General features: G+C 30.6%; 2 protein-coding genes across 2 annotated transcripts; both read right to left on the bottom strand.

Moving 5' to 3' along the window:
• Positions 1 to 15,633: 15,633 nt before the first annotated feature.
• Positions 15,634 to 20,908, bottom strand: LOC126676516 (uncharacterized). The gene is made up of 7 exons (XM_050370734.2): positions 20,595 to 20,908; positions 20,023 to 20,217; positions 19,637 to 19,759; positions 19,336 to 19,542; positions 16,583 to 19,246; positions 16,415 to 16,482; positions 15,634 to 16,088 (listed from the first exon to the last, which is right to left on the bottom strand). Exons 1-7 carry the CDS (start codon positions 20,673 to 20,675, stop codon positions 15,854 to 15,856), a joined length of 3,573 nt encoding a protein of 1,190 aa, XP_050226691.1. The 5' UTR covers positions 20,676 to 20,908; the 3' UTR covers positions 15,634 to 15,853.
• Positions 20,909 to 22,625: 1,717 nt separating this feature from the next.
• LOC126676750 (UDP-glycosyltransferase 73D1-like) lies at positions 22,626 to 24,353 on the bottom strand. The gene has a single exon (XM_050371024.2). The coding sequence runs from the start codon at positions 24,263 to 24,265 to the stop codon at positions 22,778 to 22,780; it is 1,488 nt and encodes a 495-aa protein (XP_050226981.1). The 5' UTR covers positions 24,266 to 24,353; the 3' UTR covers positions 22,626 to 22,777.
• Positions 24,354 to 25,053: the final 700 nt, after the last annotated feature.

Genomic DNA, 25,053 nt, shown 5'->3' with positions numbered 1-25,053 from the left:
ACAAATTAGTTACGAACTTGTTAATTATGGACAATTGACTCTATTTTAATAATTTGTCTCTTCAATTTGTAAGTTAATTGTTTTTTAAATTGGCAATTTATCCCTTCAACTTGTAAACTAATTTGTCCAAATGGAATTGCTATAACTATCAAGTTTGTAACTAATTTGTCCATAAAATTAATTTATATGTTAATTGTCCATTGTTTACAAGTTTAGGAGGCAAATTGCCACTTAAATTAAATATATTATAATCGAACTAAAGGCGCAGGTCAATTACTAAGGCGCTCTCCTAATTTAAATGAGGTCGCAGGTTCGAAACGTACAGAGATGAGTCATCTCTAAAATTGAGATTGGGCACGAATTCAATTTAAACATAAAAAAACAGAAATCTCATTTTTATCAAACAATTTCAGATTTAAACAAAAATCAATAATGATCCCTTATTAAAAATATTATTTAATAAACAAAATAAGTTTGAGAATTAAATTTTGAATGAAAATAGAATTGGTGATAGGAAATTTTTTACCAATTGATTACAAAAAGATTAATTATTATTTTTAAGTTTAATAATTGATTATGAATTTCAATTTTTTAAGTTATTTTAAAATTCTATTTAATAATTGCTTTTAAAAAAAGTTAACAATTTTTTAATAGACTTTAGTTACATAGAAAAATAATATTTATATAAATCAACTCAAATTAGCTCCAAATTAAAATAATAAATTTATATTCAAAAGCTTATCTTCAAAGCCAAAGTCCGATGAGTGGTAACGATGAATTTTCAAACTAACAGAGGATGATTCAGTAAAAAATACTTACTGCGAAAATTAGTCAAATTATTGAGTTGTTAATGCACATTATGTGTATTTATAGAAACTAGATCAACCGTATTCGAAAAAGATTAAATAATTAAGAGAATATCTTTAAATAGAAAAATATTGAAAATTTTAAAATTAGAATTTAATTTGAATAGGACACAATGCAACCTAAGAAAATTTAAATTGATTTATATAATAATTAAAATTTACTTATTCATTTTGCTTTCTTATCCATTCCTAATCTTAATAATATCTTAAGCTAATCTATATTGTACATTAAAATTTGCTACAAACCAATTCTTTTACGTCTATCTCAAAAATTTCCTTTATCAGATCAAATTACAAATTGATAAATTTTGCAAAATTAAAGTTAACTTAGGATTGTTTGAGATTTAGTATAAATAATTTTTTTTAAGTGAGGTTTCTGAGCCCTACCTTAAATCCGTCAGTGTGTATACAGCCGTTTAAGATTTGGGGTTTGAATTTTGCCTCCTGCTAGATACCTACCCGCTCAAATGGGAATTAGTCCGAATGTGGAAGGTTTGAAGATGTTGTCTTATAGTTTAAACCCGTTTAGGACACCTCATGTACTTATATCAAAGAAAATTATAAGTGGCGACAATATGAGGGCGTAAAACCATGAATTAAAGGTAGAGATATAAATGTATAGAGCTTCTATCTGAAGGCACGAAACCGTAAATTGATGGTATTTTCTAAAGATTATTTTTATATTTTCCTAATCGTTTTGTTTATTTTGCTATTGTTATCTATTGTATATTTGTCGTATTACTTCAAATTGATTTCAAACCACTCGTAGATAGTATATTTTTCACTATTTAGTATTTTTGTGTCGGCTAGGTACGTCTATTAACTCATTTTATCATTGTTTTTGTAATTTTATGTGCTTTTTCCGCATTTACTGATTTGCTCTGCGATTTTCTGTACTCGTCACTGTTAGGACTGACAACACTTCCATTAAAGACAACGGAGCCGTCAGCAGCACTGTCAGGTGTTCAGACGGCATTGTTATCGTTACTGATTACCACTTTTTCCATCGCACGTTGCCATACAGAACTGTCAATTCCATAGTGGATTCGTCGTAGGTTGACGATAACCTTTATCCCTGCTCAGTCATCGTCCATCTTCCATTTTTCTTGTTTAATTTGCAGATTGATCTCGCCGCTGAACCTTGATATTTTATTTCTTTTTTTATTTATATTATATTAATTGTAAATTGTAAATTTGTAATCCGTGACATAGTGGAAATTCTGATGCATGATTATTTTAATTTAAATCAATTAATTTAGTGTTTATTTTAGACAATTCGATATTTAATTAAAAATTGATTCATTTAGCAACAATTAGAATTTAATTTAAAAAATATAATTAGCGGTTGTAAAAGTTATTAAAGATGAAAATTTATAAAATCAACTTCACGTAAATTTCACTTTTATTTTTATATCTTTAATTAAAATATATTCAGACTTAGGTTTATTTTTAAATTTACATGTTATAATTCTAGCCTTATTTTATCACTTATTTTTTGTACATATTTTTCATAATTAATCTTAGATTAGCAAATATTTAGTTTAACTTAACTAATGTAATTCAATCAAATTAATTTAGACATTTTAGGATTAATTAAAATGTAATTAGTCAATTGTCTAGGCATTTAAGATGGTAAATATTAAAATCAATTCTCACATAAAATCAATCATAGACATAGGGTTGGATATATGATAAGGTAAAATTGTATTGCTTTACTACTGTATGTATAACATAATTTACATCTTTCATCACATGTAATGAACTGGATAAATAAGATAGATTAGAAAAATATTAAAACATAAAAGTTTACACACAAATTATGAAATATTAGTACTCGGACCTAAAAATCTCTGGTTGGTGCGGTTACTAATGTTCTATGATGAAATTCGGTAGCTGCTCGAATTTAGAAAAAATGTCAGTGTCTTGCTAGGTGGTGACTCCTAACTTGCGTGTTGATTCTTAAAATTAATAGCGTTGTCTCGGATTTTAATTAACAAAAGTATTGTGGTCGCTAAAATTTCAAGTGCGCGAGTCGCCCCACCGCTCACATTGTGTGTATTCTTCTATTTCACACAATAGTGAGATAAATTGTGGAAATATAAATGATATTGTTTAAATAAGATTTTATAAAGTTAAAACATTCTACAACAAATTTAAATTCTAACATAAATTTATGGAATATAATTAGACTTATGTGAGATATGTGACTTTCATATTTACTATGTTTATTGGTTGATATCTTTTATCTTTGTCATAAATAAAGAATACATGAACATGGTCATGTTTGTCTCATTTTTCATCCTATTTTTATGAATATACATACAAAAGCTATTATATCTTAAGTAATACAAATTTCATGAATTGTTTTTAACTTACGCTTTCATATACATGAAAACTTTAGTATTTTACATTTTCAATTTGAAGTGAAGAGAAAACTATTGTTAATCTAAAAAAAATAACAATAAATGAGTTTTGGTTTCATATTGTATAACTTTAGATTTATTCTAGTTACATTTTTAAGTTTAAATTTAATAAAATTTTCAAAAACATGTCTGATTAACTGTTATTTATTCTTCTTGATGCAGAGAGTTATTGGAAGTTTTGTGACCAAAATTTTGATAAAGGAGATTCACCGCATAGCCCGTGCACAGTAAATTTAATTTAAAAAATATAACATAACAGTTGAAAGCATTAATAGCATTTTTTATCATTTTAATTGGGAAGAAAAGAAAAGTATTGGCTTAGAATACTGCAAACCAGAAAAAGTTATTAGCAAAACTAAGAAAGCAAAAGGAAAAAGGTCAAATGTGACGAACTATGCAGCATGGAGGATTAATGGCGGGTTTGATATATTTGATGTGGGGAAGGGGACATACTTTTGTGCATTTACAAATCCGAGAGATAAATATAAGATATTACGAGATGCATTTTGGCATTATGACGGGTGTGAACGAAGCGGGGTTCGGGGAGACGCTCGCCCAGAGTTATGTCCTACCTCTATTATAGAAAGATTTGAAAAATGTGGAGTCGCCATCTGGTACAAGTACAAATTTGCTCCCTGAAAAAGCTGCAATATTTGGTTTTCTTTCGGAGAGAAACCGTTCCAAGAAGGTCAAAGGAAGGCCTGAGCAGAATCAGTTAAGTGTTGCATTCTCATCTCCATTTTGAAGAATATTTCATTTAGAGAATATTAGTCTCACAAAATATGGATGATCCGCTTTATAAATTAGGTAATCGGACTCTAATCTGTAATCGGAATCCTAAAAATCAAATCAAATAGTTATATAAACTGGAAAACCCAAGAGTTGAAAATAATTAATATAAAAAAATAATTATTTTATAATACGGAAGACAATTGTAAGAGAAATTTTTTGTTACTTTCACTTATATTTAAATATAATATACATAGATATATAACAAAAATTTGAGTTGGTTAATATAGAGTTACGCGCGGGGGAACTATAGGGTTAAAGAGGATTGGGTGGGAGCAATGTGAAGGATGCTAGGAAGTTGGGAAATTTGCGAAATTGCGGGTAGGTGACAGTGTATGGTGTATAGCGGGTGGATGGGTGACGATGGGCGACCGATCAAATAATATTTCATTTTACGATTTTAATTAAAAATTAAATTATTTTTTATTTTTAAAAATTAACATCGCTAAATCCGTATTTTTAAAAATCCATCGCAATTTTTTTTACTCCGTCGTAGTAAAGTTTTGTGACCAGAAATTTATCGACGGGCTATTATGTCACTAAATTTGTTTAGCGACAGAAATTAGCCATTTAGCGACAGAAAAATTCGCCGCTAAATGGCTGTTTTCTAGTAGTGTACCCCAACGTTTGAATCGTCTCAATAATGTCCAAAAATGTATTATAATGTCTTAAAAATGTTCCAACCCAAAAATGTTGATATGTCGCTTAAGTGGCGTGTTGATGCGCACCACATCATAAGATATATTTGGACATTATCGAGACAATTTAAACGTTTGGATATTATAGTGACTTTTGTTAAAACGTTTGGACATTATTTACACTTTTTAAAACGCTCGACCTTTTCAAAGTTTATTTGTTATCAACGTGGCACACATGCCACCTAAACGACACATCAGCACTAGCACGCTGCATTCAAGGGTTGGACATTTTTAAAATGTTATATTATGTTTTTGGACATTATTGAGACAATTTAAACGTTTGAACATAATGAAAACTTTCGCTAAACATTTAGCTTTTTTAGATTATGTTGGTAATTGGGTCGGGTCGCCCATGACGGATTGACCCGAATCCAATTACATATTTGGGTTTGCATGGGTTTGCATGGGTTTGCATGGAATAGGGTTGCAACCTTTGATGAAAAATTGCAACTCCATAAAAGGTGGCAACTTAATGGAAAGTTACACCTATTCATGGCACCCATTATATGTTTATATATACATGTAATGATACCACATAACTAACTAATGAATCATAACTCAATTCTCTATCAAATATACACAATTATTAGGTACATTATGTGGTGAAACATAGGTATTTTTCGTTGTGAAAATACTTGAGACTTAGTGTATAAAGTTCAATCAAACTTGTGGAATCGACAAAAGGTATGTCAAGAACGATCCTAATTAATTTCCGCATATTCCAACAATGGTATCGGAGCCTATAATGTTGATTTTCAAGCTTTGATTGATTTAAATTCATAAAATTTGAAAAAAATGAATTTTCTATGTTATATGCATTATAATTTGCTCTACATCGTATGAAATTTAAATATCCAAATTCTGTGTTTTATGATATATAATTTATATATTTTTAAAGTATGTTGTTCAAGTTTTAAAACGATATAAAGAACACGAAATTTGGATTAGTGTAGAGAAAGTTATGATTATTCAAAGTTTGAGTGTTGAAAACTCAATTATGGAAATTTTAAATTTTTGTGTTTTTCCAGAAACTTTGACGTAATTTTTCGATCATTTTTATGACTGATAATTTTGTAAAACTTACATATATGAAAACTACATAACGTCATCTTTAAAATGACATAAAGATCATCTAAAACGGATTTGTGTAGTGAAAGTTATGAATTTTTGAATATGTCTATATGAAAATGAAAAATCTGGAAAAGTTTTTAAAAGAAGGGGTGTGATGGTTGAAGACGAATAGTCATATTATACTCTCTTTAATAGAGTTTGAGATTCACACCCATATCAAACGATGTCGGAATTTAAATCCAATTGTACCGTTGAACTCAGAACAGTCACAAATAGGGGGGTAGAAAAAATATCGAACACTGAAAAGAAACTGACGACGGCGCGTGTGCGCGTGTAGGCCACGCTTGGGGTGACTGCTGATCAGCCAAACACAAGCCCTACACGCGCTTGAGGCGCGTGTGGGAGCGTGCGACAAGGTCCGGTGGTCCAAAATTTTCGAAAACACACCGAAAAATTGTATTTTTTATTTCTGAATTTTCGATATAGTTTTTGTATTTTTTGGAAATGCATATTATTTACTATTTAATTTATAGTTTATTATTCTTATAAATTAAAAATAAACTATTTTTGACAGAAATTAAATACAGAAAAATATTAAATATATTTGAGATAATATTTTGAATAATGTTGAATTTCAGTGGGAGAAAATTAATTTTCTACATATTTACTTTGAATTTTATGAATCATTTAGTTGATTAAAAAGCAATTGTTAAAGAATTTTCAATTGGAAAATTCATAGAAATTGTATACACGTGTTAGACAATTACTAATAATTTCATTTAATTTCCTAAACTTGATTAATACCCCGATTAAATAATTTTATTTTATTATTTTGGTGACTATTCTTGAGTTATGGTGTGTTTAAATGTTTGATAAATATTTTATGATTATTAAAATATTACGGATTATTATACTTATTCCAATAAATATTTTATATATGAGATGGGCATTCTATGATTGGTAGAATTTTGTTATTCTCATCAAAGAATTAAATGGCGCAAATTTAAATTAAGTTATAAAAAAATTTAACATTTGAATGATGAATTTGATTGGGAACATAGTGAACTTTTGGTTCTAGTTCATATGAAAATTTTTCAATAACTTATTTTTTAATTGCGACTAGATTAATATGATGATGATGTGTATGATTACATAATAGATTAATTTTTACATTAAATATGTCTCTTTTTAGTTATTATTGAATTGAAATGGCTTCGAAAAATATCATAGCCGAACTTAATAAGGGTGAAAAACTCAATGGGAACAACTATAACATATGGCATCTGAAAATACATTATGTGCTTGAGGAGCAAGAAACTCTTGATGCTGTTAATAATGTAATGGATGAACCAATGGTCGGTGAGGAAAATGTCAATGATGCGCAATGTAAGCGCGACATGGCTACATACACTATTTGGAAGAAAAAGGATTCAACTGCAAGAGGAATCCTTATCAGTTCCATGAATGATGATTTGGTGTATGAGTATCAGCAGTATTCCACTGTTAATGCCATGTGGGTCGCTTTGCGCGAGAAGTTTGGAGGACCTACTGTCTCTAGACTTAGGCAGCTGACTATCAAATTCGACACTTATAAAAAAGTTCCTAACAAGACAATGAAACAACATTTAAGGGATATGTCGAATATGATAATAGAGCTAAAATCAGTTGGACATAACCTCACAAATGAACAACAAGTCCAAGCAGTCATTCGATCTTTGCCTAATAATTGGGAGCACATGAAAGTGAACATGACTCACAATGAGAATATTAAGACTTTTAGTGATATTGCGCGCTACTTGGAACTAGAGGATGAGCGCCTCGAGGCTGCTAAACCTGATATTCAAGCATATGTTGCTGAATCTAATTTCAAACAAGGTGGTCATAAGCGTAAATGGTCTAAAAAGAGTTGGAAAAATAAAGGCAAGATGGATGGAGCTGGACCGGGACCAAAAGGTGGAAACAAGCACCAAAAGCGTGGTGGAAAATGGGATAAGACTAAGTCGACCTGTTATAATTGTGGAAACATGGATCACTATGCTCGTGAGTGCACTGAGCCTGAAAAGGTAAAGTCTTGTCTTACTTCTTTTAAGAGAAGTTTTTGATTCTATTTTTTTTTATGTTTCTAGTACTCCTTTGCTAACTGAATCTCATCCTATATGGAGTGTAGATTCAAGAGTCACAGATCGAGTAGCTAGAGACATAAATGGATTTCGTCGAATTACAAGTGGTTCTAAAGTGATATATGTAGGCAACATTGCAAGAGTTGAAGTCAAAGAAATTAGCACATGCAAATTGATTTTGCAAGAAGGCTAGATTCTATGTTTACATGATGTCCTTTATGCCCCGGAGATTCGACGGAACTTGGTCTACGTTATTGCTTTGTTAAAGTTAGGATTTGGTTTATTTTTCAAGATGTTTATGTTAAGACTTTTAGTGGTACTTTGTATTATGGTTGTAGATTTTATGTGGATAGTTTTATAGTGTTAAACACTAAATGTTATTTTAATAATAGTGATGTTTGTTTTTCATTATTTTCTCAATCTAGCAATCATGATATGGCATGCTAGATTAGAACATATTGGGCAAGATAGAATGAATAGATTGACACGTGATGATCTTTTTAGGATCAAATACAAAATTCATTTCGCCCACTTATGTTCTTACAAGAAATAACAACTAGAAAACCTTTTGGAAAGGGTAAACGAGTTGAATTTTCTTTTTGCAACTTATACATTCAGATATTTGTGGATCAATGAATGTTCAAGAAAAGCGTGGTGTTTCGTACTTCATTACCTTTATAGATGACTTCACTCGATATGTTCATGTCTATTTGATCTCCCATAAATCTGAAATATTAGATTGTTTTACAAGCATTCAAATGAGGTCGAGGATCAATTAGATAAAACTGTGAAAGTCTTAAGAACTAATCTAGGTAGATAGTATCTATCAGACCAATTTAAAGAATTGTGTGAAGAAAAAGGTATATTGAGGTAATTAACAGCTCCTAGAACTTCGCAACAAGATGGTGTTGCCGAGTGTAGGAATAGAACTTTTCTTGAATTGGTTAGGTGTAAGATGGCTCAAGCTGATCTCCTAGTTCATTTTTAAGGTGATATATTGTTGATAGCAGCCTATATACTTAACCGTGTATCGTTAAAATCAGTATCCTTAACACCTTACGAGTTATGGGCTAAAAGAAAACCCAATTTGAGTGAGTTGCGTCCTTGAAGATCTGCAACATACATTCTTGATTCTTCCCACAAATTTGGTAAATTAGGACCAAGAGGGAAGAAATGTATCTATATTCGATACTCTGAAAACTCAAAAGGTTATGTTTTTATTGGTAAGGATAATGATTGAAGGAAAACAGAAATTGAGTCCAAAGATGTCATTTTCATTGAGATAATTTTCCTACAAAGCGAAGTTTGGGTAGTTATTATCATCTTTATAAGATTCAAGAAGAAAGATAAGTTGATCTAAATCAACTAATATTTGAACCTCAAAAGTGAGGTATCTAATCCTATTTTTGATAGTGGGAGCACACATTGGTTGCTTCACACATTTCAATTGAGTGGGAGAGTTGACGAATCCAAACCAATTTCAATTGGTGAAGATGATTGTTATCACTTGCGTTAGAGTGTGCATTCAAAAACTTTAGTTGTTACTCTCACTAATGATAATAAATCCAAAATAATGAAAGAGGCATTTTGAGTGTCTTCTAAAGAAAGAATGAAAAGTTGCAACGGAAGAAGAAATGAAATCTATTTTGGCTATTGTGGCGAATTTATATTTAAAATTGCATCCACACAGTGGTAACTTATAATTTCATAAGTCCATGTTGATATGTGATTTTAAGATGATTAATGAAGATCACTGTTTTTACATAAAAGGATCGAATGATAAATTTGCAATTCTATCTCTTTATGCTAATGATATTTTGATTACTGGAATGACAAAGAGTATGTCATGACACCATAGATGGTTATCCATAAACTTTGATATGAAAGATATAGGTGAGGCAGACTTCATATTGGGAGTTAAAACTGAAAAAAGATCGTTCTAAGAAACTTTTGACTCTGTCACAAGAGGGTTATATCCAAAAGGTTCTAGAATACTCCAATATGAGTACTTGCAAGCCACTGGATACTCCAGTGTTAAAATATGAAGTTTTAAGTCCAACAATATATTCTAAGAATCCACAAGAATAAAGAGAAACGTCCATTATACCATATGCTAGTGCTATAGAATGTCCAATGTATGCTATGATATGCTCTCACCCAAACATATGTATTGTTTATGGGAGAGTTAGCTAGTATAACTACGTCAGAGACATAATTGCCTAAAAAGAAGTAGTAGTACAATATATTTCTACGCATTGAAGTGGTAGTTGATCTTTAAGAGATGTATTTCTTGCACATGTGAAATCTCTTGGATTGCGTATAATTTAGATAATTATATTTATCTATAAATATATTGTTTAGCTTATATTGTACTGATTATATGTATGCAAAAATGAATATTATGTCTTGTCATTAATTTTATTATATCATCACATCACATATATTATTTGATAAATGTTCAACAAAGATGTCACACAGATTTTAGATTGGCTCACTCACACGAGCGGTCGCCTCTAGCGCTAGATGAGCGAGTGGAGATGAGATATGATGTTAGGTTTATCGCCTCAAGAGAATAAGATGAGGTTATATAATATATTTATAACCGTTTTGGACTGCCCGAATCCAAGTGATCTGTGATAGCCGGATGTGAGTTCTCATTATTACCCGCTCAGAGTAAGAGTTTTGAGAATTCAAGTTAGGCGTTAAGAAATGACTGAACTAAGATCCGTACAGTATTTTTATTTGACATCGTAGATATAAAGAATACTGTAGCACATGATTCATACCATGTGTGCTAAGACGACCAAAAGGATAGTGGGAGAATGATTTCCTGCTTCTCCACTGTGTGAGACCATATAAGATAAATATATATCCTTATGATTGTACCCTTAGACTTTTTACTGCTATTTATGTTTTATTCATGGTGTTTGCTACCTTAGCTTGCTACCTATGGTTATGGATGATTCGGCCTATGGACCATGTCTAGAAAAGCAGCTGTGTATAAATTGTAAATTTCGAGTAAGAAAGGAAGATTTGATTTAGTGTTTTCATTGGCCGGCCAATCTTGTCAATTTTTGAAGAAATGTGACTTGATTATGAATACACAAATATATATGTTTTTTTAACATACTCTGGGAGGGAATAGAGTTTATTATTTCAAAAGGATAAATCTAGGGTACTGCGAGAATAATAATGATTTATTTTTTTTAAGGGTAGAAGCTGTTATGTCATTCCTAACAGATGCATAGCTATAAGCTCCCGAGTGCATGTACACTCGCTAGGTCGCACGACCTATGTACTGGTATGAAATTGTGGTTATATTTTGATAATAGAGAATCTCGCAATGAGGTCTAACCCGTCATGTGCGAGTAGGAGATGTTGGTATTTGGGTCGGGTCGCCCATGATGGATTGACCCGAATCCAATTACATATTTGGGTTTTCATGGGTTTGCATGGAATAGGGTTGCAACCTTTAATGAAAAGTTGCAACTTAATGGAAAGTTACACCTATTCATGGCACCCATTATATGTTTATATATACATGTAATGATACCACATAACTAACTAATGAATCATAACTCAATTCTCTATCAAATATACACAATTAATAGGTACATTAGGTGGTGAAACATAGGTATTTTCCGTTGTGAAAATACTTGAGACTTAGTGCATAAAGTTCAATCAAACTTGTGGAATCGACAAAAGGTATGTCAAGAACGATCCTAATTTATTTCCGCATATTCCAACAACTAGGCTGATATATTATTAAAAAACAAATTAAAACATTTTTATATAATCATGTTTATGTTAAATATAGCATACATAGTTTTGTAAAATCCTTTTTCTAAATACATTATTGACTTATTTTAAAAAAAAAATATTATTGACGAAAATATAAAAAAAAATCACAAATGAAAAGAACAATTAATAATCGAGCCTTTTTTTTAAAAAAACTATTGAATACTTGTCTATATTCTAAAAAGGATTTATAATCAATCCTTTTTCTAAAGTCCAAAAAGTATCAAGTATTTTTAAGTGATTATTAATCAAGATTAAAATTAAAACTAACAATGACCAAAAAAAACCCATCAAACTAACAAGATGCATTAATAACAACAACTTAACAAGGGCAAAGGCCAATACATTTAAATATGATTAATGCAAGCAATAACCATAATAGTATCTCACATCACACAGAAATTTAAAACAAAATAAAGCAAACAGAAACATTGAAGAGACAGATAATAATAATCTGAGTCGCCCTTGTGAAAGTCTCCTCCAAGAAAATGCCAAAGGATCGAAGTTGCCCTATGAAACAAATACTGCAACCTTTTCAAGAACTCACTGAGTTGGCCATGGCTGGCCACCCTTTACATAACTTGATTTTCTTCAAGAAAAGAAAAAGCTTAAGCAAAGGGTGGCCATGGCCATGGCGGATGGTGAAGAAGAAGAAGAAGGTAGATGGTGAAATGGAGAGGAAGCTGCAAAGTGTAAATGAAGAGGGTTTGTTTATGAAGGAGTGAGTTGGTTATTTATTGTGTGTTGGGTCAGGTGGTTAATTAATTAAAGTGTGAGGTGACTTAGCTAGGAGTGTCTAGCTAATTTGTGTCCACTTCAACTAAATTGAATAATTTAATCAAATTACTAAATTTTATTTTATTTTATTTTGACATATAAAAAAGAATGGAAAATTTAATTGTATATATTTCTAGTTTTTTTTTGACTCTTTTGACTGATATATTTCTAACAAATAATTTGAACAGTTTGTTTCTTCCATCTAGCAAATTGAGATAATAATATGTAGATTTTAATGATTATTTTTCATAACAGAGTCAATCAAATAAATTTATGTATAAATACTTCATATGTCAGATCATACACGTTAACGATATATTTATTCTAATTTATAAAAAAATTAACTTATCAAACTGTCTATTTTTAAAGAAAATGTATGTTAAAATATTTAAAGTTACAGACATATAAAATTATTTTGTCAAAAAGAATTCAATTTTTTAATTTAATTTGATTTTCATGATGAAAAAGTTATATTTAGTTTCCATACAAATTAAATTGAGAAAACTAACTTTGATAAAAAAAATTAGCCAAATTGATTGGTTTGGTTTAATTATTTTACATCTTTATAAATTTAATTTAATTATATTGAACTTTTTTGTTTAAATTTGATTTGAATGCACCTTTTTACTTTATGAGCTAAGGAAATGTTTATGTAATTCAATTTTTAATTAAGTACTCACACATAATTGAACTCTACAATTAAAAATGAACAAAGGGTCAACGCGCTCTCTGAGCTTGTGACACGGGGTCATCTATTTCAATTTATACTTTTTTAAGCAACTAACCCCATAACTCTTTATTTTTAGGTCAAATAACCCTATAATTAATATTTTTATTTCAAAAAATAGATTTGGGATAATTATATTGTAATAATTAGGGAAATATCTAATTACTTTTTTATATCACTCACCTACGATTTGCATTTTATACGTTTAAAAAAATACAATTATGGGGTTATTTGACCAAAAAATGAAGAGTTTTGGAGTTAGTTGTTCAAAAAAGTATAAATTGAGTTAGATGATCCCGTGTCACAAATTTAGGGGGCACATTGACCCTTTGTTCAATTAAAAATAGTGATTTTTTGTGTGCGAGATAGGTGTATAAATGACTCGTGATCGGCAATTTCTTTTTTTCATGAAAATTGCTTCCAATAATTTAGCATTTTTATTTCTCTCTTTGTGTATTAATTTTTCCTTTGTCTAATTACCTTTTAAAAATGTATATTTAAAATAAAATAAAATAAACAAATTCTTCACTTTTTTATTATCATGTAATATGAGATAAACCATGCCGTACGATTTGTTGGATTGTAAACTTAATTTTATTATTTAAAAGGAAACCGAAAAGGAAAAAAAGAGAAAAGAAAAGTAAAAGATACTAAAATAAAGATGTTGCATGTTTTTAGCATCTTCCATAGGATATGCCATTGCTACCTCCTTTTCCAACTTCTCATATCACAACTACTCCTTTCATTAATTACTTTATCTCCACTTTAATTTCCTATTTAGTTTAACATATATTATAAACATATTTGAGTTGTGTTTTTTTTGTTTTCAAAAAATTGGTCTTCAAGCATAAATAAGTTTCCCAAGTCTCCAAAAATAATTTTTAAAAGGTTTTTCTTGTTGATTAATATTAAGCATATTTAATTTTATGTAATGTTAAATTTACAAAGACTTAAAAAATATTTAATTTTATGTAATGTTAAATTTACAAAGACTTAAAACTAAATAGCATAATAAAACAAGATATGTGATCATTAATCTAAGAATATGCATGGTTAATATTAAATAACTAGGGCACTTGAATTGCTATTCAATTCAAGGTATGCATTTTTATTTAATTGTTGTTTTAGATTGTGAAATGTCATATTTATTTGGTGACAGCAGCAGTATAATTCTTTTGTTCTATAAACCAAATAGTTAGATACCCTTTTTCTTTGATGGCGTAATGCCTTTGAATTAAGGTTTTTCTTTCTTATGATGAATCATCCAACGATGCTAATATTTATTTAATTAGAGGCTTATGGTTACAGCCTAAGGACATCAAAACATTGTTATATTAAATTGAAAATCAAAACATGAAATATTAATTGAAGGCATCTATAACTCAGTTGGTAATATTCTTGGTTGGTCCATAAATATAGAATAATTCGATTTAGACAGGGACTTTTTGACAATAAAATCATCTCCGGAATATAAAAATCTCTAGTTCAAATCAATTAAAAAAACATAAATCATTCAAATAAGATTGTTATATATATTTTTTGAAACAAAGTGATAAATATCAATGAGTTATAGTTTAAACGGTATAAGCGCTAGTTAACTATCTGCTAGGTCGTGAGATCGATTTTTCCAATAAGCGCTTCCCCACCCTCTAATTATCAAAAAACAGAACGTGGATGATAGATAAAGAGGGAAGGGTTTCCATATCATATGCTAATGAGATGCAGAATTAATTTTGAAAAGAAAATGTGACAAATATTGGGTATCTTAGGAAGTGTATGAGAATATTATTTGATACCAAATCATCTAGAATGTATGACAGCCTAACATACTTTACCATCTATTTATCAGAAAATTTTAGGGGGATTTGAAAGCAAAAAAACTCCAATTTTAAGGTTTGTGGCGATTTAAGCACAATTTTTTACACCTAACATAAAGAAACCCAAATTTTATTTTTTAGCATCCAAAATAATTATTCGATATAGTTTCATTCATTAAAAACGGGCAAAAGAACATCTTTTTGTGAAGAAAAAAAAAGTTCTGGTGGTAGAGAATACCAAAAAATGAAATATCAGGCTTATTTTCAACAAGTTATAAAAAATTGTGCTTAAATCGTTATACACGTGAAATATTGAGCTTTTCTTTTTTTGCAAATAATCCAAAAATTTAAATTAATCCAATTCGCTATATCAAGTTATAAATTCCTCGCCTATCTAATTGTATTATTTTTATCAATATAGTTGTCTTAAAATTCAATTCAACTCAACTCAACTCAACTCAAAAGTGATTATGTTCATCTCTACTCAAACGCGATGAGATGTTCAAATCAACAATGGATAGTTTATAATTCCATGTGACGAACTGAATTAACACAAAAATATTTCTCTTATTGCTCTTCCAAGTCCAACAAAACATGTTACTACAGAGAAGCATTTACAAAACTTATCCAGGAAAAAATTAATATCCTTTTAATTTTTTCATTGATTCATTTGATACTGCAATTTATTATCAGAAACATACCTGCAGTATATTCTATCAGCAAATTTTGTATTAGTTTTATTTCATAAGAATCATTGATTTAATTCATTAAAACCATCTTTTTCCACTGTTAGATGTCTTGAGCTTCATTACAAGCTCCTCCTTTTGGCCTTCTACCTCAGCATATTTTAGGCTCATGTCCAAGTAACGCTCTCGAATATCTTTTAACTCTGCCTCTAATGACGATTTCGTGCGTTCGAATTTTTCTTTCGGTACGAATTCGTTATCCGGTTTTGATTTTCTTGGAGATCCTGTCCACCCTTTTCGTCCTTCCGAGCTTAATCTGTATTTAAGCCAATTGCAGTTGCAGAATTATTAAACTTAATTAACAAGAAAAATGTGCTTAAGGTTGGTTATTAGCCTGTATGGTACCAAACTTTTGCCCCTACTTTCAATTTGGTACTGAAACTTCAAGTTATAATTATATAATGGTATCTTAAATTTAATTTACATTGCGATGAACCTCAGTAAGAGTGTGTAAAAAATCGAATCAAACTGATAAATTCAATTTGGTTTGGTATTGAAGTCTCGGTATCAAATTGATACTATGAGTAAAAATTTGAGACCACAGGCGTTATTAAACCGTGCTATGGGAAATTCTGTACTCACCTTTTAGCATGAGCTTTATATGCATTATTATTTGCCTCCATTGATTTTGATAGTTCATCCTCAAGCAACTAAAGGACATAGAAATAGATGTGTTAAACATTAAAATGCATATGCAAAATCTCAAAAAACAGATTTTAATCATAAAATAAAGCCAAAATTGATGCATACTTCTCTTTGATGTTGATTACTAGGAGAATTCGAATAAGAATTCATAGTTCTCGACTCGCGCTGCAGGCTGCGTTGTTTTTCCTTCGCCACGATCAATTCTTCTTCGAGTGATTGAGTTCTTGTTCTGCACTTTTGTTTCTCCTCCTCAAGCTGTTGATTCTGCTGTTGAAGTTGTTTGTTTATTCTCTTGATTCGATTCATTTCATTTTTAACCTCCGCGTCTTGTTCACATAATGCCTCTTTTTCTATAAGTTCATTCTCCAATTTCTGAAGCTTTTCTTCTATGGAAACTTTATCTTGTCTGCAATCTTCTAGTTCTGAAACTGTTTTCTGCAATTCAATGATCTTTTCGATGCATAAATTCTTCCCTGTCGTCAGTTCTGTACATTCTTCCGATTTTAGATTCAATGAAGCTTCTAGTTTCTCTTTTTCGGATTTGATTTTTTTCAGTTCACTCTTCAAATCTTTAACTTCATCCGCAAGAAACTCCATTTTCAGCAACTGAGCCTTCAATTCTGTACATTCTTCCATCAATTGTTGCCTCTCGTAGTCCGAAACTGTAAGCTTTAATTCAAGATCATTAAGAGAAGTTTTCATTCTTTCTTCACGAGACTTGTAATTCTCCGATATTTTCGACATTTTTCCATTATCAGCTTTTAGTATTTCTTGGTGTTCTTTTGAAGACACAAGCTCATCTGTCAAATCTTGGATCTTCGTATTTGATTCTATATGTATTCTGTTTATATCCAATTCTAGCTTAGATAGTTTTGCTTGTAAATCGGATATTTCACTTGCAGTACCCGACATTACCCTCTCTTTTTCATCTCGAGCTGCAGAGAGTTGCATAGTAAGATCTTCAATCTCCTGCTGAAGATTCTCAACTCGAATCATCTTATCTGCGTACATCTGATTTAATACTCCAAGTTTCTTGTTCTGCTCCTCGTTTCCGTTTTGAAGCAAATGCAATTCTGAACTTAGACTTCTCTCTTTTGATGCACTTTGTTCTAACAATGAACAAATATTTTGTTCTAATTGATCAACCTTCTTCGCGTAATCCGTTAAAGTTCTGTGTGACTCCGACAATTTTGTCTCGAATTGGTTGCATTGTTCTTCCAACTCGACCTTTCGGATTTTTAACTCTTCGTTTGATTCCTGAAGTAATCTGCATTCTTCCATATGACTCTCAGAATTGGCTTCTAGTTCCAGTTTTGCATTTTCCTTTTCTGTCTCTATCTCCTTTTGTAGTCTTGTAATCTCATCTTGAAGAATTCCTGCATTCGATTTGTAATTCTCGAGCTCCGATTCTAAGGAATATCTATCATCTGTCAAGTTCCTTATTTGAGCTTCCATGACAGATATGCAAGCTGATAACTCTTCATTTTCCTGTTCCAGCTCCGATACATGAATCTCCAATTCCCACTTGCCATTTTCATTTATGCATTTTGTAGCAATTTCATTTTCTCTAATTAAAATTTCAATCTTCTCCTCTATTTGAATCTTTTCTTTTCGAACAGAAGAAATCTCACCTTCCAATCTTTCAATCACCCCTCTTTTATCATTCAATGTCTCGGAAAGTTCGGTAACTTTGTGTTCTAGCTCAAGTTTCAGGTTCTGAAATTCTTGAACAGAAAGATTTTGATCATTTTCAATTTCCTTTTGAACTTTCTCTCTTATCTTTTCTTCAAGATCACGGATTACCGATCCATACTCGCTAGCTTCAAACGTGGAAATGCTCGAACATACAACTCCTTCTGCGGGTCTGTTCTTCATTTCCTTGAGCATGACCAAGAGCTCAAGATTTTCATCTGTTAGCTCCTGACAGTCTCTTTCAAGCTCTTGCATTTTTGCTTTTAGTGATTCATATTCTTCCATCAGATTTCTAGTAGATTCATCTACAGACTCCAATTCTGATAACTTTGCTTTCAAGCTTTGAATTTCAAGTTCTTGCACTTTAGCTTGCAAAAGCTGTTCTGATTCTTGATTCTTGACAAGATTCTTCATTTCAGCCTTTTGCTTTTCTATAGTTTCTTCCAATTCCTGAAGAACCGAAACAAGCTCCACGTTTGAATCCTGAGTACGATTCAATTGCAAAATCAGACTAGCATTAGATTCTTTCTGAAACTTAATCTCGTTTCGCAGTTCTTCTATAACATAATCTTTGCCTTTATCTTTAAATTCTGAATCCTGAAAAGATTCTGGTTTTTCCGTCGATTTCTCCAGGAACAGCTTTAGCTGTTCAACTTCTTTCTGCAATCCATCGCGCTCTGCAGATGCTTCAGAAAGCTCAACAGACAAATCTAACTGATTCTTAGACTGTTCAGAATATTCTTTTCTCAGTAACTCCAAATCAAGCATCAACTTCCTGGAATTCCGCTCCCACATCTTAGCTTCACCTTGAAGCTCTTCGATAGTAACTTCAGCAGCTTCAAGTAAGCTTCTAGAAGATCCTGAAAATTTTAAAGACGGCGTAGCAGCAACATCATCCTGTGAAAGACTGTCTGAATGCGTAATGCGCGACTTAAACGACGAATGAGAATCATTGTCGGCATTTGAATTTCGAGGCAGTTCACTATTTTCGGAGTTAATAGGCTCTTCTTTTTCCATGGAATTAGTCTCTTCTGAATTATAGCTGTGCTGTGAATCCGAAGTAGGAAAAATAGATTCCTGAAAGATAGAAAATGGATCTAATCAAGAAAAGATTTTGAACATTACGCAAAGGAAAATGAATGTGATTATAATCATTAAAATTATACCTTAGTTTCTTGATCTTCTTGATGAATAATTGAGCCCAAATCTTTACTAGAGTAAGATCTTGAACTCTTTTCAATTGAATTATCAGATTCCTCTGACTTCATTTCTGGAATCTTGGAATCTGAATTAGGTTCTTGCTTGTTGGAATTAATACCTTCTAATTCATTATTTCTAAGGTTTGTTCTTGGTGTCAAGCATTGAACCTTGAACTGCAAATTAGTTTAGCAAAAATGAATTTTTCAAAAAAAAATTCCAATTCTTTTTTTTTAATTTAGGAAAAAAGAAATTTTATTTTATACTAACTTGTAAAATAGTCCCATGATTGCACTTTTTGAGAGGGAATGAAAGTAAAACAGAGTCACTAGCACTCATGTATGTTGCCATGTTTATTAAAGCCTCTCCAAGAATGCCAGATCTAGCAGATCCCTGAAAAAGCCGAAATGTAAATATCAGAAACACGGAAACAGAAACACTGAAACGAAAAATGCGAAAATGAAAAACCGCGAATATTATGAGTCATAAATAAAGAGCTTTAGAGTTCATAAATATTTCCGAAAACAAACCCGAGGCGTGGGATTCAAAAAGTTTCCGTGCAACATAGAAATAATATTCAAGACAGCCGATTTCAAGTAAATTTCTATTTTGTCAATAAAAATATAAAAAAATGATAAACAACAAATAAATACTACCATGGCAACAAGAAGCTTATAGGGGCAATCTTGAAGTTCCTTGAAAGAGTGACTATCAATCCAAATAGATTCTGAAACAGTATCCGTCCAATTACAATTCCCATTTTTAACTGATGATTTACTACACTTGGCAATAGTTTTTCCAGTCTCTACTGAAACTATTGACACAAACAACTTGTCCCATCCTTTTGGCACCTGTTAATACATAAATTATAAACATTAGCGTGTTTTGTAATTACAATACAAACTTCAAATATTAGCAATGTAAAATATAAATTATTATCTTTTTATAATTTGAAACGCCAAACTATTTTTCGGTGAAAAAATGATGATATGAACACCGGAAATATACTCTGTCGGCATCCACATGAACATATTTTTATCGAAAAATTGTCTGTATCTTAAATTATATAAAAATTGATAGCTTGTGTTACATTGTCGTAAAATTCGTGTTATAATTACAAAAAGCGCTCATTTTTTTTTTGTAATTAACCCTTTGTTTATATATTCTTGCAAAAATGGAAAATAGAAACAAAATTAAGTAAAGGAAAATGCTTAATAAATTACTATACCTGAACTACTTTAAACTGAGAAAACTTGAAATCAATTCTTTCTCCTGATTTTGCTGGCTTAGTCTTGTGCAACCTGAACATTTCCTTTTCTTGATCAAATGCAGTACCCTTTTTCTTGTTTTATTTTTAATTTTAAAGAATGTAGGTTGACAAATTCGAAAGATTATGGTGAGTAGAACAAGAAGATTAGAAGAGAATTAAGAATTAATGATGGTTTAACAGTGAAAAACGACAAGAAGGAGAGATTAGCTAAGTGGTCATTGTGGAGAAGGGTGATATTCTATGTCTATACCAACTTTGGGGTTAACGTTTGTTCTAGAAAAGATAGATAAAGATGAAAAATTAATTATAATTAATGCAAATATATATGCATGTGATTTTTTTGGTACTGCACAACAACAATACTATGCCGAGTCTAACGCATACTTGGACTTCTTCTGTTTGTGCTTACTATATGTTCAATACAAAAGCATCCTTTAATTAATTATTCAAAATATTCGGTGCAAATTTTAACAGATTTATCTCAAAAAACAAAATACATTTCAGTTTAGTCCATTAATTCTGTGAGGCAATCAATTCAATTAGAGTTCTCTCGACTAACTGTATCAATCAAGTAAATCCACATAAACAATACACTTCATACTTGATATGTATGTTTTGAATTAAATAAAATTGAATATTTTAACATCATTAATGAGACTTAATATTAAGAAAAATAAAAGTATAAGGATACAATTGTCAAACAAAAAATTAAAGTATGAAAATGATTAAAAGAATATATCAATTGTAATAATGATGAGCGAAGTACACTCGCTTAAATATATGGTAGAAGAATTAATAAAATTAAAAGTCCATGGACTTAATCTTGATGAAATAAAAGATCATGGATAAAATGCCAAAAATGAGAATAATGAATAGACCCAGATATGTATTTTTCCTTATATATATAAATATAAAACTATATTGAATTAATTTCTCAACTGTGATAATGTTTTTTTTTTGACAATTAAATATTTTTTTATTAATATCAATCAATTATAAATGTAAGAATTTAAAAAAAAATATAACCATTCTAATGATCTGATATAAACAAAATGTAAAATCTTAATTCACATATCATTTTATAAAATAAAAATAAAAATTATATACTATCACAATAAGATCCAATTATTCTTTGTCTAACCGAAACTCACCGCTTTATTAAAAAGGCAAAACAAACTTTTTATATAGAAATGACAACAAAACTTTCATAAAAAAACAATCGCTATATTAAAGATATAAAAAAAACTAATATAACCTATAAACGATTTCATCTTCAGTATTGAAAGTTCTTTATTTATCTCTGATTTTCGATTTGTATATATATATATATATATATATATATATATATACTAAAATTGATGGGCTTCGTTGATCGATTTGCCAACAAAAAAACAAAAAAATTAAAAAGAGTCGGCTATTTATTTTATTATAAAGCAATAAAAAAAAGAAATGGCTACCATTAATGGAAAAAATGAATCATTTATGACAGCCGAAGCAAAAAAAAAATTGACGGCTAGAATTTTCTATTTAAGAGAAAAAAAAAGAGATTTTTAACTATGGCAAAGTTAAAACCATGAGATTAAGTGAAAGATAATAATAATATATTTAAAAATTAAGGTTTAATTGCAAAACAAATTATTATAAACTTTAAAGTGATTTAAAAATAAAATATAAACTTTAACACTTGGCAAAATCAATCACCATATTTCATGTTTTGACAAATCAAAACACCAAAATATTTTTCGTTGAAAAGTGATCGATATAACTGCCTGAATAATATATTTTTTAATATCCCTATCAACTTTTTTTTATAGAAATATAGGTGGGTATTGCAATTTAATTTCAAGATATATAAAAATTAGTGGTTGATTCTACCAAGTTTTAAAGTTCATATATTATTTATAAATTACACTAATTTTTTTAATTTAATTGCATTTAACCTAAAATTTGGTTGACTTAAACTAAGTATCATTAAAGAGGAATGTAGACTTGTGCATAGTTGTAAATTATACAAGACCAAAAATTATTTGCAAAACTATATTTCTTGATTACACACTAATTCATTTTAGATTACATCACCATGCAATTAATTCATTCATAACAATAAATCTTCAACTTGGTAAATCTAACATATAAGAAATCTAAAATCTCCTCATCATTTTCTTGAGATTTTCTGCTTCATTTACAACATCTTGGATCAAAAGTGACAAATTATAGTGAGAAGATCCACCAAGTTCCATAGCATTTCTTGCCATAACTCCAAGTTCACAAGCTTTCTTCCTTCTTTGTTCCCCTTGTTCTTCTCCTCCATCCATTAACATCTTAACAGCTTTCTCCACCTCTTCTTTCTTCACCAACACTCCAACTTTCTCTTCCTCTCCCCACCTTACAGGAACTTCAACACCAACCCTAACACCAATCTTCAAAATCTCCACTATTAACTTCTCATTGAAGAATTGTTCCGCGAAAAGCGGCCATGTTATCATTGGAACTCCGGCGCATACGCCTTCTATAGTTGAATTCCAACCGCAATGCGTTAGAAATCCTCCAATTGCCGGATGTGATAGTATAAGAACTTGAGGAGCCCAACCTTTGATCACTAGCCCTCTTCCTTTGATCCTTTCTTCGAATTTCTCCGTGGCGAACCAATCCTCTAATTCGGATGTTTTCTCACCCGTTTTCGCTACCCATATAAAAGGTTTTCCTGATGCTTCTAGCCCTAATCCTAATTCTATGAGTTGTGTCGGTTCTAGTCTACATAAACTACCAAGACAAGCGTAAATTACCGACCTAGGTTTCTTCGAATCAAGCCATTCTAAGCATTGTTTCTCATCAATTGAAGCTATGTTTCCTCTTTCAAACTTGTCTAAACTCTCCTTATTGCATAAAGAAACCGGTCCAATGCACCATACTTTCTTCTTTATCGAATTCTCGTATGCCTCGGCACAACCATTTTCAAGCTCATTGAAGCTATTTACCACGACTCCAAAGGATGCTGATTCGGCATCTTGCATCTTGTTTCGAACATCATCTAAATCCGGTAAGCTAACAAATGATCCCGGTAGCTGACACCGTGTCACCTGAAAGCTCTGAGGCATATTCGGAACTACAAATGGTTCCGAATCAGACGAGACCGAAGTATGAACTTGACTATAACGTACATTAAGAGCGCTCAAGAGAGAGAAACAACACATCCCATGAAACACGATTCGAGGAATATTGAATTTTTGAGCGATTCTTGATGTCCAAGAAAGACACTTATCTGAAATTATACAACTCGGAGGAGGATTCGCATGTTCAAGAACGGATTCTAACGGTTGTTGTAGCTTTTCAAGTGCATTATAGAATTTCTTTAGCAAGTTTCTTGAAGGAAGAATATCAAGATTCTCATAGCCAACAGGAAGACCTACTTCTTGACAAGGAAATGGAATTTGCACAAGACGAATCGGAAGGCTCGATTCTTTAATCGCTCTTTGTATGATTCTTTCAAATCTCGACGCGTTATACTGAGTTGTTATCAGGCTTACAATCACACCTCTCTCGGCGATCAATCTAGCCATATCAATGACCGGGATCATGTGACCTTGTGCCATGAGCGGGAATAGCACAAAATGAGGTTGACTTGCCATGGAAGTTATCGGTTGCAATACAATTTGGTACCGGTGGTTTTTAAATTGGAAATGGGAGATTAATTGGCGTTATTTGAAATGAGTAAATGGTTTTAGGTTGCCGCAATTTGGTGCAAGTCTTTTATTGTGAGCTTGACTTTGAATGATTCCGTTTAAATGGGTTTAGGATGTATTGACTTGTAATGCCAACAAATAGTATCCAACAAAATTAGATACGGTATAAAACTTTAATTTATACATATAATATAGTCAGATTTAAATATAATTAAGATGTTACATAAAGGTATTACCTAATTTGAATCTTAAATGAATGGTATCTTTAAAAAGAATCCATTTCAATCCATTTCAAATCCTATAAAATACTATCCATGTTTTGTTAAATAGGATCGGATCGATTCCAGTATATATTTGAAAATATTCTATTTGTCTTGATTCAACTCTATTTTAATTCTATGTTCACCAAGTTAGTATAAATTATGTTAATTTAAAAATTAAGATTGAGCCATTTGTTTATGTTGGTTAAAAGTTTCTACAAGAATCTCATATAACAACATGTGTGAAAGATATAATGCATAAAACATTTATCTAATTATAATAATGGTAGTGATGTCTATCTTCAATGCGCGAGGCGCATATAAATATATAAAACGTTTTTATGATGTAAATGAGTCTGCGTGTTCAAGTTATATTCATGTATATATACAACCGTTTAAAATTTAAATTTAGAGTTCTATTTCTTGCAAGGATCTATCTTATTGACTTGAGTGACAATTCATTTGAATATAAAA

Source organism: Mercurialis annua, linkage group LG4 (genome assembly GCF_937616625.2).
Source record: "Mercurialis annua linkage group LG4, ddMerAnnu1.2, whole genome shotgun sequence".
NCBI lineage: Eukaryota > Viridiplantae > Streptophyta > Magnoliopsida > Malpighiales > Euphorbiaceae > Mercurialis > Mercurialis annua.
The sequence above is the reverse complement of the archived record's forward strand: the minus strand, read 5'-3'. Positions and strand labels throughout refer to the sequence as shown.